Source organism: Microcaecilia unicolor, chromosome 2, assembly GCF_901765095.1.
Source record: "Microcaecilia unicolor chromosome 2, aMicUni1.1, whole genome shotgun sequence".
Lineage (NCBI taxonomy): Eukaryota > Metazoa > Chordata > Amphibia > Gymnophiona > Siphonopidae > Microcaecilia > Microcaecilia unicolor.
The window spans coordinates 628,603,312-628,617,925 of NC_044032.1; the positions used below are offsets into that span (position 1 = coordinate 628,603,312).

The 14,614-nt window shown below is 42.6% G+C and overlaps 1 protein-coding gene across 2 annotated transcripts in view; it reads right to left on the minus strand.

The window, feature by feature from the left end:
* Window positions 1-13,220: 13,220 nt before the first annotated feature.
* The window catches only part of ELMOD2 (ELMO domain containing 2), a 69,389-nt gene continuing 67,995 nt past the window's right edge, over window positions 13,221-14,614 (minus strand). For both annotated transcript variants that reach the window (XM_030191704.1, XM_030191706.1), the window contains exon 9: window positions 13,221-13,517. In XM_030191704.1, the coding sequence (XP_030047564.1) occupies window positions 13,366-13,517 (152 nt within the window). In that variant the 3' untranslated portion in view covers window positions 13,221-13,365. The remainder of the gene's footprint in view (window positions 13,518-14,614) is intronic.

Consider the following 14,614-nt stretch of genomic DNA (forward strand, 5'->3'; position numbering starts at 1 on the left):
TCCATCCAGAGTTGGTTACAGAAATGGCTGGGATGCCCTATCCCTTGGAGCCCTGCCTTTTTCTTGTTCTCGGTTAAAGAGGCAAGCCTTTCACATGATCAGCAGATATTGACGAGGTATGCAACAAGTGCAGCTAGGATTGTAATTGCCACCTGTTGGAAAGTGTCTAAGACTCCTCCAATAGCGAGATGGCTTTCTAAATTAAGGTATGTTTGTGAGATGGAGCGGCTCCTAGCAGAGCGGCGTAACCAAACTTGCAGGTGGCATGCGATCTGGGAGCCTTTCCTAAATCATATTTAGTACAACTGAGGACAGTGACTGGAACCTTGGAGGTTGGGTGGTCGGAATAGGCTGGGGGGAAGATGGGAGGAGGGATTCTGGGGGAAATCTGAAAAGTTTATAAAACAATGAAGTTCTATTATGCTGTTCTTTGCAGTTTGGAATACTATTTTCTGGCCTCTCTTTTAGCGCTTTAGATTATGTACTTGTGTATAATGCTTTCCTATTTCACTCTGTACTGATTCTTTAATTTGACAATAAAGACTTCATGCAAATTAAAAATTAAATAAGCAGAAAACTAAATTAGCTTGGTGGCATACAGAAGGTTGCATCAGTTATTATTACTCTGTCCTCTGGAGAGATTCTTGAGTTTGAGGACAGACCTAAAGATTTGGGGGTAATTTTAGACTCCAGACTGTCTTTTGAGTTACATAATGAGCTTGTATGAAAATTCTTTTTTAACTTTATGTAAATTGAGAGTTATAAGATCATCTTTGAGTCCTGAGAATATTCAGGCTGTTGCTCAGGCAGATTTTAACCCCACATCTTGATTACTGCAATTCTTTGTATAGTACCATTAATGTGAACTTAAAAAAAAAATAATGCCCTTTTTATAGAATACATCAGCTAGGCTGATTTTTAAGTTGGATAAATTTCAGGAAGCTTCTCCACTTTTATGTAAGTTGCATTGGGTGAAGATTTATTTATTTAGGCATGCATCATTGTATCCCACTATTATCCAAAAACAAGTTTCAGTTCAAAGTGGTTTACAATTTACATTCTGATCTTAGATTACAATAAGTGTTTACAATTGTCTTCTGGTAGAAAACTAAATACTGTTTGTTTTTTTTTTGTTACATTTGTACCCCACGCTTTCCCACTCATGGCAGGCTCAATGCGGCTTACATGGGGCAATGGAGGGTTAAGTGACTTGCCCAGAGTCACAAGGAGCTGCCTGTGTCTGAAGTGGGAATCGAACTCAGTTCCTCAGTTCCCCAGAACCAAAGTCCACCACCCTAACCACTAGGCCACTCATCCACTTTTACAGTTAGAAAGTGATTAACAATTAAAAGACAACTAGAAGTGGGGGTTTATAGATAGGAAGCGGAAAGTTCTTTGACGGTTGGTTCTTTAGTTGTAGAATTTTTTGAAGAGGTGAGTTTTCAGTTCTTTTCTGACCTGGAGATACTTGGTGATGCTACTTGTGATCCTTGGTATTGAGTTCCACCATTTAGAACCAAGTTAACTAAATTCAGCTATACATATAGATTTGTATATTATGTTTTTGCAGTTGAGTAGGTGAAGTAGGTAGCCTCTAGTTTCTGGGCCTGTGTTTCTTGGGGATAGTTCGATCATATCTAGCATAAATTCTAGCGTCATGCCAATTAGAATTTTGTAGATGATAATGCTAGCTTTGAAGATTAGTCTAGCCTTGATTGGCAGCCACTGAGTAGCTGGGAAGGAACTTTGGATGGGTACACAGAACCACTATTGTTGAAAACGTATGTACAGTGGATAAGGCATGGGAGCTCACTTACACATATAACAAACAAATCCTTACAATCATCTTCTATGTTAACGTTGCAGGTGTTTCCGGCCCAGAATCTTAGAATTGCTGCTGTCTTAAGTGCCACAACCCTTCAAGCAGGGTGTCCTTAGAGAATAGAACATTCCTCAGTGACCAAGGAGTGGGAACACTGGAGAAGGAACAAGTGGCATCTAACATAGCAAGCTCTGAGCTAACATTGCTCATTGTTGGTAAAGAACAAGAGCACCAGGGCAGGAGAAATAGCACCCAGCAAAGCAGGCTGAGCTAGGAGGAACAGTATGGCAGGAGACATAATGACCACAATTTAGCAGGGAGGAGGAGGGAGCAGTGTGACCAACAAGACACGTCCAAGAACCACAGAAGGGCGAAGTATGTTCAATCAATGAAAACTTTTATTCCATGTAAGACTCGACATGGTACTATGTTTCGGCAAGATGCCTGCCTCAAGAGTTTAAATATGGGTAATACAATATAGAAAACCCAAAAGGTCTATATTCAATAGGGCCATAGGGTCAGCAGTGAGCAAGTCAGCTAGGCCTAGGTGGGTGGTTGGACAGAAGTAGCAGCTAACACAATAGAACCCAAGCCAGAACAAATTTTGCCCAGGGTGCAATTTGTCCTAGAGCTAGTCATGAAATATGGGTTGCTTCTATGATAAATAATCTCTACTGGGCTGCTGTTTCTCCAATCATGACAGCCAATTCCTGTCAGCAGCATTCAGGTTAGAATTAAAAACACAAGCTAGGAGACTTGAATGAGCATGGAAAAAAATAGAAGATGTACATACACTCAATGCATGGAAACAAATGCAAAGAAAATACAAATATGCAATAAGACAAACCAAAAGGTCCTACTACAAAACCAAAATAGGGCCAGACTACAAAGACACGAACAAACTATATCAACTCGTAAACAAATTACTAGATACCACATTGGTTACCACAAACAACACAGACACCCCATCTGCAGACAAACTTGATAAATACTTCAACGAGAAAATAATAAACCTAAGCAACACATTACCACAGAACTCCACTGACATCGAAAAATTCATTGACTGTCTCGATCCAACCCTCGGTGAATACCCAGCAGACCGAATGTGGGCAAACTTCGCTCTACTTACCGATGAAATCGTCACTCAAGCAATTAACAGGTTCGCCAAGACCCACTGTAAACTGGACACATGCCCCAACTACCTAATAAAATCTGCCCCTCAACGCTTTATAGCAGACCTCACACTACACCTAAACTACATGTTACAACATGAACTCTTTCCTAAGGACAAAGGCAACATACTACTCACCCCAATACCCAAAGATACAAAGAAAAAAAGCAAATGAAATCACCAATTACCGCCCGGTAGCATCTATCCCTCTGGTAGTCAAACTGATGGAAAGCATGGTAACCAAACAACTTACCAACTACTTAAACAAATACTCAATATTACATGAATCACAATCAGGATTTAGCTCCAACCACAAAACCGAAACAGTACTCATTACCCTCCTAACTAAATTCAAACAAGAAATTGCAACTGGCAAAAGCATACGTCTCCTACAATTCGACATGCCTAGTGTGTTCGACATGGTAAACCATAAAATACTACAAAACATCCTAGAATACTTCGGGATCGGTGGAAGTGTACTTAGTTGGATCAACGGATTCCTAACCACAAGAACATACCAAGTGATATCAAATTCGAACATATCACCATGGAAACCAGAATGTGGAGCACCCCAAGGATCACCGTTATCACCGACCCTGTGATGACCTACCTAATGATGACCCTACTGCCAAATCCCAATCCAATCAGAGCCTTAACCCATACATCTACGCAGATGATGTCACGATATACATCCCATTCAAACATGATCTAACAGAAATAAATGAAATCAAACTCAGCTTGCAAATCATGAACTCATGGGCAGATGCATTTCAACTAAAACTCAACACCGAAAAAACACACTGCCGCATCCTATCATCCCAATACAATACAAAGAAACCCACCAATATAAACACCCCAGACTACACCCTGTTTCAGAAAGCCTGAAAATTCTCGGAGTCACAATCGACCGAAACCTCACGCTAGAAAGTCAAGCGAAAACTACAACAAAGAAAATGTTCCAATCAATGTGGAAACTCAAATATTCCGCAGCTTGGTGCAATCAATGGTACTAAGTCACCTGACTACTGTAATGCAAATCATAAAGAAACTCCAAACTGCCCAAGACACTGCAGCCAGACTCATATTTGGTAAAATGAGATTCGAAAGCGCCAAACCCTACGAGAAAAATTGCACTGGCTCCCAATCAAAGAATGAATAGCGTTCAAAATATGCACCCTAGTCCATAAAATTATTAATGGGGAGACCCCGGTATACATGGCAGACCTCATAGACTTACCAACCAGAAACACAAAAAGGACAACATGCACATACCTAAATCTTCACTACCCAAGCTGCAAAGGACTAAATTATAAATCAACCTACGCATCCATCACGGTACTATGTAAGCCACATTGAGCCTGCAAATAGGTGGGAAAATGTGGGATAAAAATGCAACAAATATATAAATAAATAAGTTGCCATCATCTCAAGGGAGTAATCATCAACTATCCCATAAAGAATCCCAAAGAATATTGGGACTACACTTTGAGAATCCTCTAGGTCTGACGTTACCCATTGTTTTTTTTGTTATTTATGAACCATTTGGGATAAGGGTATTCACTACAGTGCTTTTGAGTGCCATAACCAGGACTGCTTTTCAAAGATAATCAATATGCAAACGAAACAGATTCTCAGCAAAAAAGGAAGAGAACCCCGAAGGCAGTGTTAGGCCCAAAGAGGCAAATATCAATCTGCAGGATTTGAGAGCACTTCAAGATTCGGCTCCTGTGGATGAATCGGTGGTGACTCTGGATAATATATGGAAGATTCTACAGATGCTATCTATCACCATGGCTAAATCTGCTCAACATACAGCACTGTTGGTATGCAAGGTGGATGTGCTTTCTACTACTTTAGGGTCAAACAAGCAGGAGTATTTAAGATCTATTCAACAGACTGAAGGGGAAATGTTTATCTTTCTGCCCTCTCCCAGGTATAAAGGTACTAGTTACCTGTAACTTCAAGGAATATGGTCCTAACACCACCAGGTGGAAAGACAGAAAGACATAGAAGGCTATTGTAATATGAGAATAATCAGTAATTTGTTTATTACACTTACCAATCAGGCATACAATTAGAATACATAATATAATTCTCATATGAGACAGCAACCGGGACACAAACGTGACCTCTGACATTAGCTCTCTGGTTGCCTCTCTCCATAACTCTCCTTTTATACTCTTTTCTCTCATAGGCTAGTATTGGAAGTACAAAGTCAGCATTTCTCTCATATTCCAGCCCATTCTAGCAAATTCTATCTTTACAGAAGCAAAGTTCTTCATAACATATTTGTTTATAATAAGGTCATTAAGGTTATCCTACTTTGCAAAAACCACCTTCACAGCAACTAAAGTTATGTCTCCTTCATTATCTGCTTCCATGGTCAACAGCAAAATTTCCCTCTTACACTACATTATTTTCTTGCCACACATATCTTTGTTATGACTCCATATCTGCCTGTGTCTCCAACAGAAGGAGCAAGCTGACATGAGACTCACGTTCTGTATAATTTCTTATGATTTAGCTTCTCAGTGATTCTTAACCTGTTCATAGCCTGTTCACAGAGGCATAGCTGTGCTCATAATTCTCAGTTACTGTTGCAAAGTTATTTTATGGTTCATAACCTGCATGTCCAATATAAACAGTTATTAAGGAGTTAAAGGGATCAGTTGGTTTAATTGTTAAAGATAACACCCTTATATAATCAGAAGCTTAAGTGGAAAATTAACAAGGATTAAATCTTCTGAGTTCTGAATTTTCCCAGGTTCACTGGTTTATCCCCTGTGGAATTCTTAGTGTCTTATGGAAATATTGATACCCCTCTTCATCTATTCCACCTTTGAATAAGGTTTATTATATACCTGTTGCCTCAAGATTATCAGGGGAAGTTCCTGCTGATGCTGGTCAGGTTCGGCAAGATGGAGAAGATCTAAACAATTTATCAGCTATTCTGAAAAATTCTTTACCTGAAGTGACTGACTGAGGGACATTTTTGGTATCTTTTGTCTTTGAACAGGACCTAAATGTTGTACTTAGAACGTGTGTGTGTGTGGGGGGGGGGGGGGGGGGGGGGGGGGTTGTAATTCACTGGTTTTGTTCTGTGAGCGAAAAGTTTAGTTCTACCCTGACGTAGCTAAATCCACACTAGATAGAAGGAAACTTTTTCTGGTGATGAGGATAGACACTAACATTGGGTGCCTCATTCCTGCTGGCATACCCATGTAAATGTCTAGTTTGCTATCTTTGGGAACAAATGGAGGGCATTCCTAGATGTTAAGATCTCCAGCAGAACTCTACAGAGTGATGGTTTATACCTATTTAAGGGCTGTTAGTTCAGTCTAAGCCCTTTACTTATTATTTTAATTGGTTCATGTATTCTATTGATGTAGGTCAGACGTCTCGAAAATTAACAATCCGTTTAACTGAGCACAAGAGTGCCATACATCTGGACAAAATTGGACTACCGCTAGTAGCACACTGCAAATTGAAGCAACATAATTTTGAAGACTTGAGATGTGCCATTTTGCAAGCGGTGCGATGTTCTCTTAGAGGAGAGGATGCACGTTGGACTCTGTTACAGTTTGAACAGAAATGGATTTTTTGATTACATTCTTTAGAACCGAATGGCCTTAATTCACGCATAGAATGGTGCCACTTCTTTTGATATTCACATGTCTACATAGCAGATTTGATTCCCTTTAAACAGACCGGTCATTCTTTCGACTGATTAGTTGTATTGAACACTGGCGTCTGACGTCACCCATTACATAAAATGAGAGCCGTTTTGTAGCATTCCAGCGCTGAGCACCGGCAAGATACGATAGGACTAGAGACCGTTTCCAGTACAGTGATTTTGAGACTCATATTAGTAAAGCACTATGGATATTTAGACTGCATGAATACAGTTCTTCTTTTTGTGCTTACAGAAACAATCCCACTACCAAGACCCTGAAGCAGCTTGACGAAACGCTGGCCATAGTTGGCTTGGTGCGATAGAGAGAAACAAATTGAAGAACCTCCTAGTGCTGGCAGCTGGCGGTTTGAAAGGTAAGTGTTCTTTCAATACCATATTTTGCATTACCCTGTAGATTAACGCAGCAGTAACGCTTAACCATGAGTGAAATTTAGCATTACATATATATTAATGTGTGATAGATATAATTAAACATCACACAATATATAGAAGGTTTTTTGGCCAACGATGAACAGAGGATCTTTTTAGACCCGTTTAAGCTCCGATAGTTATAATCTAGGGGATCTGTGAGGCCGTTTTCCTTCTAAACTACAGAACGGTATCATCTTTTGAGACTTTAATCATTTTCATTAAATGGAAATTATTGTGCTTGGGTATTCTCTTGATGTGCTGCATCCACTCCCCCTTTATATAGTGGTCTAAGAAAGAGTTTGATTATTTGTAGTCATTAATATTAATTTCAAGTTTATTAATTCTGCCATGTTTCTTAAGCAAGTGTTGGACTTGTGAATAATTGTTTTAAATTAATAATAATAAAATATTTGATGACTACTCATTGTGGACAATCTGAACTATACCAGTTTGTTACCCTTAAGGATTAGTAGTAAATACCACCAATTTAAACATACAATTGCTTTTGCGTATTAACATTTTAAAACGCAAACAAACCTTATCTTTACTATAGGCCTAATCCTGACAAATTTAGAAGTCCAAGAAAAATCATTTTCAAGGATACCATGGATTGTCACATATACAAAGTAACATTTTAAAAGGGAAGAGACAGCAAAGCCAATTTACAGAGAGAGTACAAAAACATGAGACAGCAGCCAGGCTGTGACACATTCATAGGTAGTTTAATAGATAAAATCTGAGGAAGTTTCCCAGCACTGGATATAGGCTGGCTTAGCATCAATTTCTTAGTGATTTCCTACAGGTAGTCAAGCTTGTACGGTTAACTTGCAAATTACATAAGCAATAGAAACAAATTCAACAGCAGGGACAGTAACTACTCAAAATTAATATCAAACATATAAACGGCGAGTGACCGTACTCACTCGCAAATGCGCAGTAGAGACCTTCTCTGCCCCGCCCCCGCGTCAATACGTGATGACGGGGGGCGGAACACAGAGGGTCTGTACTGCGCATTTCTGAGGGAGGGACACCGCCGTCTAACGCTCCCCCCACCCGAGTCGCCGCCGCTCCGCCACCCACCTTCTACCCGGTCAGGCCCTTGCTCCACTATTAAAACAGCGAGGGTCCGGGAACGCAGCACTGAGCTCTGCTGAGCTGCCGACATCGCCCTTCGTTCTTCTTCTCTACCTCTGTCCCACCCTCGACGACGTTACGTCACACGAGGGCGGGACAGGCAGAGAAGAAGAACGAAGGCCGACGTCGGCAGCTCAGCAGAGCTCAGTGCTGCGTTCCCGGACCCTCGCTGTTTCAATAGCGGAGCGAGGGCCCGGCCGGGTGGAAGGTGGGTGGTGACGGATCGGTGTGGGGGGGGGGCAGCGGCGAACTCGGCGGCGGGGGCGGGCCTTTCAACCCCTCTTCCTATAATAGCCCGTTTTTACGGGCTCAAAGGCTAGTAAAGACAGATACCAAACAAGTCAACAAACACTTATTAGCATAGGTAGGGTCAACCAAGCAGAGCAACAGACAAATGGTGCTCTGCCAAGATCTACTATAGTTAGCATACTGCATTTCAGAACAATTTCACACAACTGCTCGTAAGGCGCTCCCACCCCCTCCCTGTTTGAACCATATGTTCTCTCTCCTCCCTTCTAAGTAAATTCCACTTTTTCTCGTCACAAAGCTGAGCTGAAGAATGAGACAATAAGAACTTTTAGGCAAAGAGAGCTTGCTGCTGAAGAAAAATCAGCAATCCCTGATTCCCTATTAAGGGGCCCTTTCATTAAGGTGCGGTAGGCCTACCGCATGGTAAAAAGACACTACCCACAGGACACGCAGAGGCGTCCCACAGTAGTTCGGACAACAGTGCGCGCTACTCCTGCGCTAAAAAAGATTTTTTTGCCGTGGAAGGCATGCCTGGGGCCGGAGAGTAGGAGTGCCTGTGCTAATCGGGTAGCACAAGCACATTACCATGTGCTACCCAATTAGCGCAGGAGTAGTTCAGAAGCCCTTGCTGCCTCCTAAACAGGTGACAGTAAGGGCTTCCACTGGTAATGGCCATGCATTAATGGGGAAACTAGTGGGTGGCCATTAAAAAATATATACTAACTGTGGCCATTTTTCAGCCACGCAAGAAATTGGTTAGAGCGCATGCAAATCGCAGCGCCTTAGTAAAAGGACCCCTAAGATTCACTAAATAGAAACATTCTTCCAAACAAGATGAGGACTTGAACACTTTGTGCTCTGATTTGTTTCTCTCCATATGGCAATCTTACTGATTTTTTTTTTTTTAAACAGTCAGGATTTCAAATGGCTTACAGCAACCATCCGTTAAGACTATGGAAAGCATTTTCAATTGCATTTGAGATTCCTTTGGATGTATATGTTTAAAAAAAAAACAAACAAAAAAAAAACAAGATTGTAAATATAGAAAAACCAAGGGGCCCTTTTACAAAGCTGCTTACCACAGCAAAAAATGGTGAGGCATCCTGGGGTAATTTTGCCAAGTATGCATACTAAGTACATGCTAAACAATATATATTTTTCTGTGCAAGGGGCATGTCTGGGGGGGTGGAGAGAGGGCATGTTCTGTGCTAACCGGTTACTACAGCTACAGAACCGAACACTAACCGATTAGCGCGTATGCCCTTACCGCCTACATAATGGGTGGCTGAAAGCAGGGGCGTAGCCAGACAACAGATTTTGGGTGGGCCTAGGCAAGAAGTGGGTGGGTACCAAGTGTTCTCCCCCCCCCCCTCCCCACCCCTCAAAATATATCTCAGCTGGCAGGAAAATGCTTCTTTCCACCTTGGCAGTCTGCAGCAGGCACGCGCTGAAAACTGAGCATGCACAGGTGCCAGTATCATGGAGAGTAGCATTTTCGTTACCATCAGGGGGAAGTCTTCAGCTGGCGGAGCTTGAGATCCCCACCAGCTACCGCTAAACGTGTGCTACTGTTGGGTGGGCCCCGGCCCACTCAGGCCCACCGTACGCCACTGGCTGAAAGGGCTCACACACTAATCTGTTTTAAAGGCCATGTGCCAACGGTGAAATTAGCATATGACCATTAATAACAAAATTAGGAATTTCAGTCATTTTACCCCAGCGGTAAAAATGGCCTTAGCATGTGGGAATGACCCACTTAAGGGCATGCGAAGGCTACTTTTTACCGCTGTTTGGTTAAAGGGTCCCCAAGATTGGCGAAAAAAAAAATCCCTCTTCCATTGCCAGCAGTACACCTCAAGCCTGAAATGCTTAAACTCTGGCACCAAGGAAATAAATGAAAAATGGAGAACACTTTCACACCTAAAAAAATCTAAAACATGAAAATATTACAATTTCCCCAATTTTTAAAAGAAAGGACAATCCCTCTTTAATCCTTTTGACCAACACTCAACACACAAGCTAATCAAAACAGACTAGGAAGAGACTGGCCTGCAATTAATGCTCATTAACTTTCAAGGAAAGGTTTGTTTAAAAAACTTTTTCCAATTTTTTTTTTTGTTTTAACTTAAAAAGAAAAACAACTTTTCAAGAACTCTTGTACACTATACTTTAGGTATTCAGATCTGCTGAGGTTTTAATGAGTAAGTAATCAGCATAGTAAATTTGCTTTCAATGACTCCTTGACATAAAAAAAGATATTTAGTTATACCTAGGGAGCACAATGGACTGAAATTTAACTTTATGCAGTATGACCGCATTTTAGCACTTGAAAATTGACGTGACCCCAGATGATGACTAATCAAAACAGAGAGCTACTCCCCTCTCACTCATCCTAAGCAGGAAGGCAGCAGAAGTAGTGGCAACAATAGCAGCAGAACATCTTGTTGTCTGGGGGAACCTAAGCTCCGCCCCCAACCTCAGTATTTTCTCTTCCTTTACCTACCATCCCTCACATACATGGTATCCATCGTTTCTTTCCTTCCCTACCTTTTAACCCCCCCTCTCCCCACTTGGTATCCAGCATTTCTCTCCTCTACCTCTCAATCCCCCCTCCCCCATGGTGTCCAGCATTTCTCCCCTTCTTCCCTCTTCAGTATCTCTCTCCTCACCCCCCCAACCCATGATGTCCAGCATCTTTCTTCTTCCTTCCCCCCCTCCCTGTGGAGCTGTCGATTTTATTACCTTCCTCCCCCTGGGCAGTGAGGTTGCAATGTGCATTAAAAAATAGGCATTGCGGCTAGCTGGTGTGGGGCTCTGAGCATCTGCACATGCTCAAAGCTTGCTTGCTCCTGCCCCCTCCCCCCTCTGAACGTCATGTTTTGGAGAGGGAAGAAACCAGCAGGCCTTGAACATGCACAGATGCTTGGGGTCCTATGTCGGCTGACTGCAATGCTACTGCAGTTATGCAGATTGTTGCACCACTATTCTGGGGGAGGGTTAGGTAAGTAAATCAACTGTTCACGAAGGAAGGGGAGGAAGATAGATAGATGCCGATACTGGAGACCACTGGGTGGGGGGAAAGGAGTACCATGGTACCTGTGGTTCCCCTGTTCCAATGCCTATGGCAGTCAGCACAGGGTCCTGTTGTCAGGGTGCAATCACTGACTCCAGTACCTAACAGGATAAAGGGAATGGGATGACTTCCCTATGAGAATAGGCTAAAGCGGCTAGGGCTCTTCAGCTTGGAGAAAAGGCAGCTGAGGGGAGATAAGATAGAGGTCTATAAAATAATGAGTGGAGTTGAATGGGTAGATGTGAAGCGTCTGTTTACGCTTTCCAAAAATACTAGGACTAGGGGGCATGTGATGAAGCTACAATGTAGTAAATTTTTCTTCACTCAACGTGTAATTAAACTCTGGAATTCGTTGCCAGAGAATGTGGTAAAGGCAGTTAGCTTAGTGGAGTTTAAAAAAAGGTTTGGACGGCTTCTAAAAAAAAAGTGTATAGACCATTATTAAATGTACTTGGGGAAAATCCACTATTTCTGGGATAAGCAGTTTAGAATGTTTTGTACTTTTTTGGGATCTTGCCAGGTATTTGTGACCTGGATTGGCCACTGTTGGAAACAGAATGCTGGGCTTGATGGACCTTTGGTCTTTCCCAGTATGGCAATACTTATGTAGAAGGAGGATGATGCTGGGCCTATAAATATTCACTGACTCCAGGCCTAACACTAACTGGTATAGGTCACAGTAGAGGTCCAAAGGGAGGAGGAAGAACCCTTTTTCTGTGAACCCATCCACTGATATGATCCTCTTTGGGGTGCCAATCCATATGGGACCACCGCCTTATGCTTTAGTCTGAATAACTACAATCAGATGTCTTCTGATCAAATGCATTGCATTATGCTCTGCTAAAGATACCAAAGCAAAACTTTGGAATTCTGTAGGTGAATCAATGCTCACAAAGCTTTCACACCCTGCAAAAGCAAATGACAAACAGTAGGAGCCACAAAACAGTCAGGGACACACACTCCAGTTAACCATCATGCTCTTCAAAAATGGACTAAAATGGGATAAAAATCAAAGGCACTAAAGACAATGAAAGTATAATGCATAAAGTTTATGAAACTAATGCTAGGCACTAGTTTTCAACATCTACCCAGACTAGAAATGTGTCAAAGAACGAAATGCTACAGTCAAAACAAAAACAAAGGACTTGCGTGTTCTGAGACTCTTTACACTGAGGTAAAGAACACTTTAGATTGTCTAATAAAAATATTTTTGTTAAAAAAGGGATAGCCCTTTCCAAGCAGAAAACTCTCAGCTCTAATAGTGCTACCCTGTAAACAGTTGGACTTTCTTTTGATGATTGTGGATCACAATTAATTAGAGAATGCAATAGTGGAAGCCTTGCTAACAGTACCTCAGAAAGCTCACCTAACTGCGTATATTTTGAAAACACTGGCCTGTCGACCATCTTTGCTCTTTCTGGTGCTGGCAGCAGCAGGTTTCTTAAATATTATTTCACTTAAGTTTTTAAAAATTAAGTAAAAATTCATAGCTGCCGGTTTTCTTGATCCTAAAGCATTTTCTGTATCCCTTTTGATTTGGTGTTTCTCACCATCAGTCATGAGAGATACACAGCTGAAGAAACCAACTAGCAACTGAGATTTCAGGCAGTAAACGCACGAGCCTACCGAATAATTACAAGAGAAGCAAACACTGATTGTCCACGAGCCTTCTTAAAACATAAGCTTTTCAAAAAAAAAACCAGAAACATAATTACATTAAAGCTTTTTTTTTTTGATTAAACACGTGTGAAAATTCTGTCACAAGGCTAAACGCGAGCAAGTGTGCAAAGTGGTGCAGGATTCAGAAGCCGTCAGTTTGCTTTTTTTAAGGTAAGAACTACATTCTGGTCACTTAAAAGTCCTTTGATGCGGTTGTGAAACTTCTCCCGGTATTGGTTGAACAGCATAATGCTTTCCGGCTCTTCTTGGAACCAAAACTTGTCAAACTCGTACATCAGATAACCTGTCAGAAGAAACAAGATGTAAGATACGAGCCCTTTCCCCACATTTCATTTCTCTTTTCAAATCATTTTGACATACGCATACCTCTCAACCAGCTAAGTGGTAGATTTTTCAGATACAATAAACATCCATCTTAAATACTAAATAATAACACTGTACACGATCTATACAAAACCGAAATCTTACCACATGATTGTTTAACCTCTTTGCTATTAATGATCTAGCACCATAGGCGTAGACTGGGGGGGCGAGGGGGGGCAATGCCCCCACAAACGACGACGCATTAGTTTAAAAAAAACAAACACATGCAGGCACGCGCTCCTCTCCATCCGCTTGGCTTCCCTGCCCTCTCTGTCTGCGTCCCGCCTTCCTCTGACGTCAGAGGAAGGCGGGACGCAGACAGAGAGGGCAGGGAAGCCAAGCGGACGGAGAGGAGCGTGTCCATCTACCCCTCTCTCTTCCTCCCTCCCTCCGGCGCAGGCAGCAGTCTTTTCCAGCGTTCCTGGCAGCGGTAGCGTTGTACACGCTGCCTTTGGCTCTGCCCCGAAGCCTTCTCTTCAAGTTCCTGTTCCCGCATAGGTGGGAACAGGAACTTGAAGAGAAGGCTTCCGGGGCAGACCGAAGGCAGCGTGTACATCGCTACCGCTGCCAGGAACGCTGAAAAAGCTGAAGACTGTTGTCTGCGCCGGAGGGAGGGAGGAAGAGAGGGGGTAAACGGAGTCACCATCTTGGACCTCGCGGGGGGGGGGGGGGGGGAGCAGAGGGAAGATGGATGGTACTGGGAGGGGTGGGGAGCAGAGGGAAGGAGCAAGAGATGGATGGGACTGGGAGGGGTGGGGAGCAGAGGGATGGACCAGGAGATGGATGGGATTGGGAGAGGTCAGGCACAGCAGAGGGAAGGAGCAGAAGATGGATGGGACGGAGGGATGGTGAGCAGAGGGAAGGAACAGAAGATGGATGGGACTGGGAGGGGTGGGGAGCAGAGGGAAGGAGCAAGAGATGGATGGGACTGGGAGGGTGGGGAGCAGAGGGAAGCCTACTGGAAAGATGACACTGGGACCAAAGCGAATAGAAAAACTAAATGATCAGACAACAAAG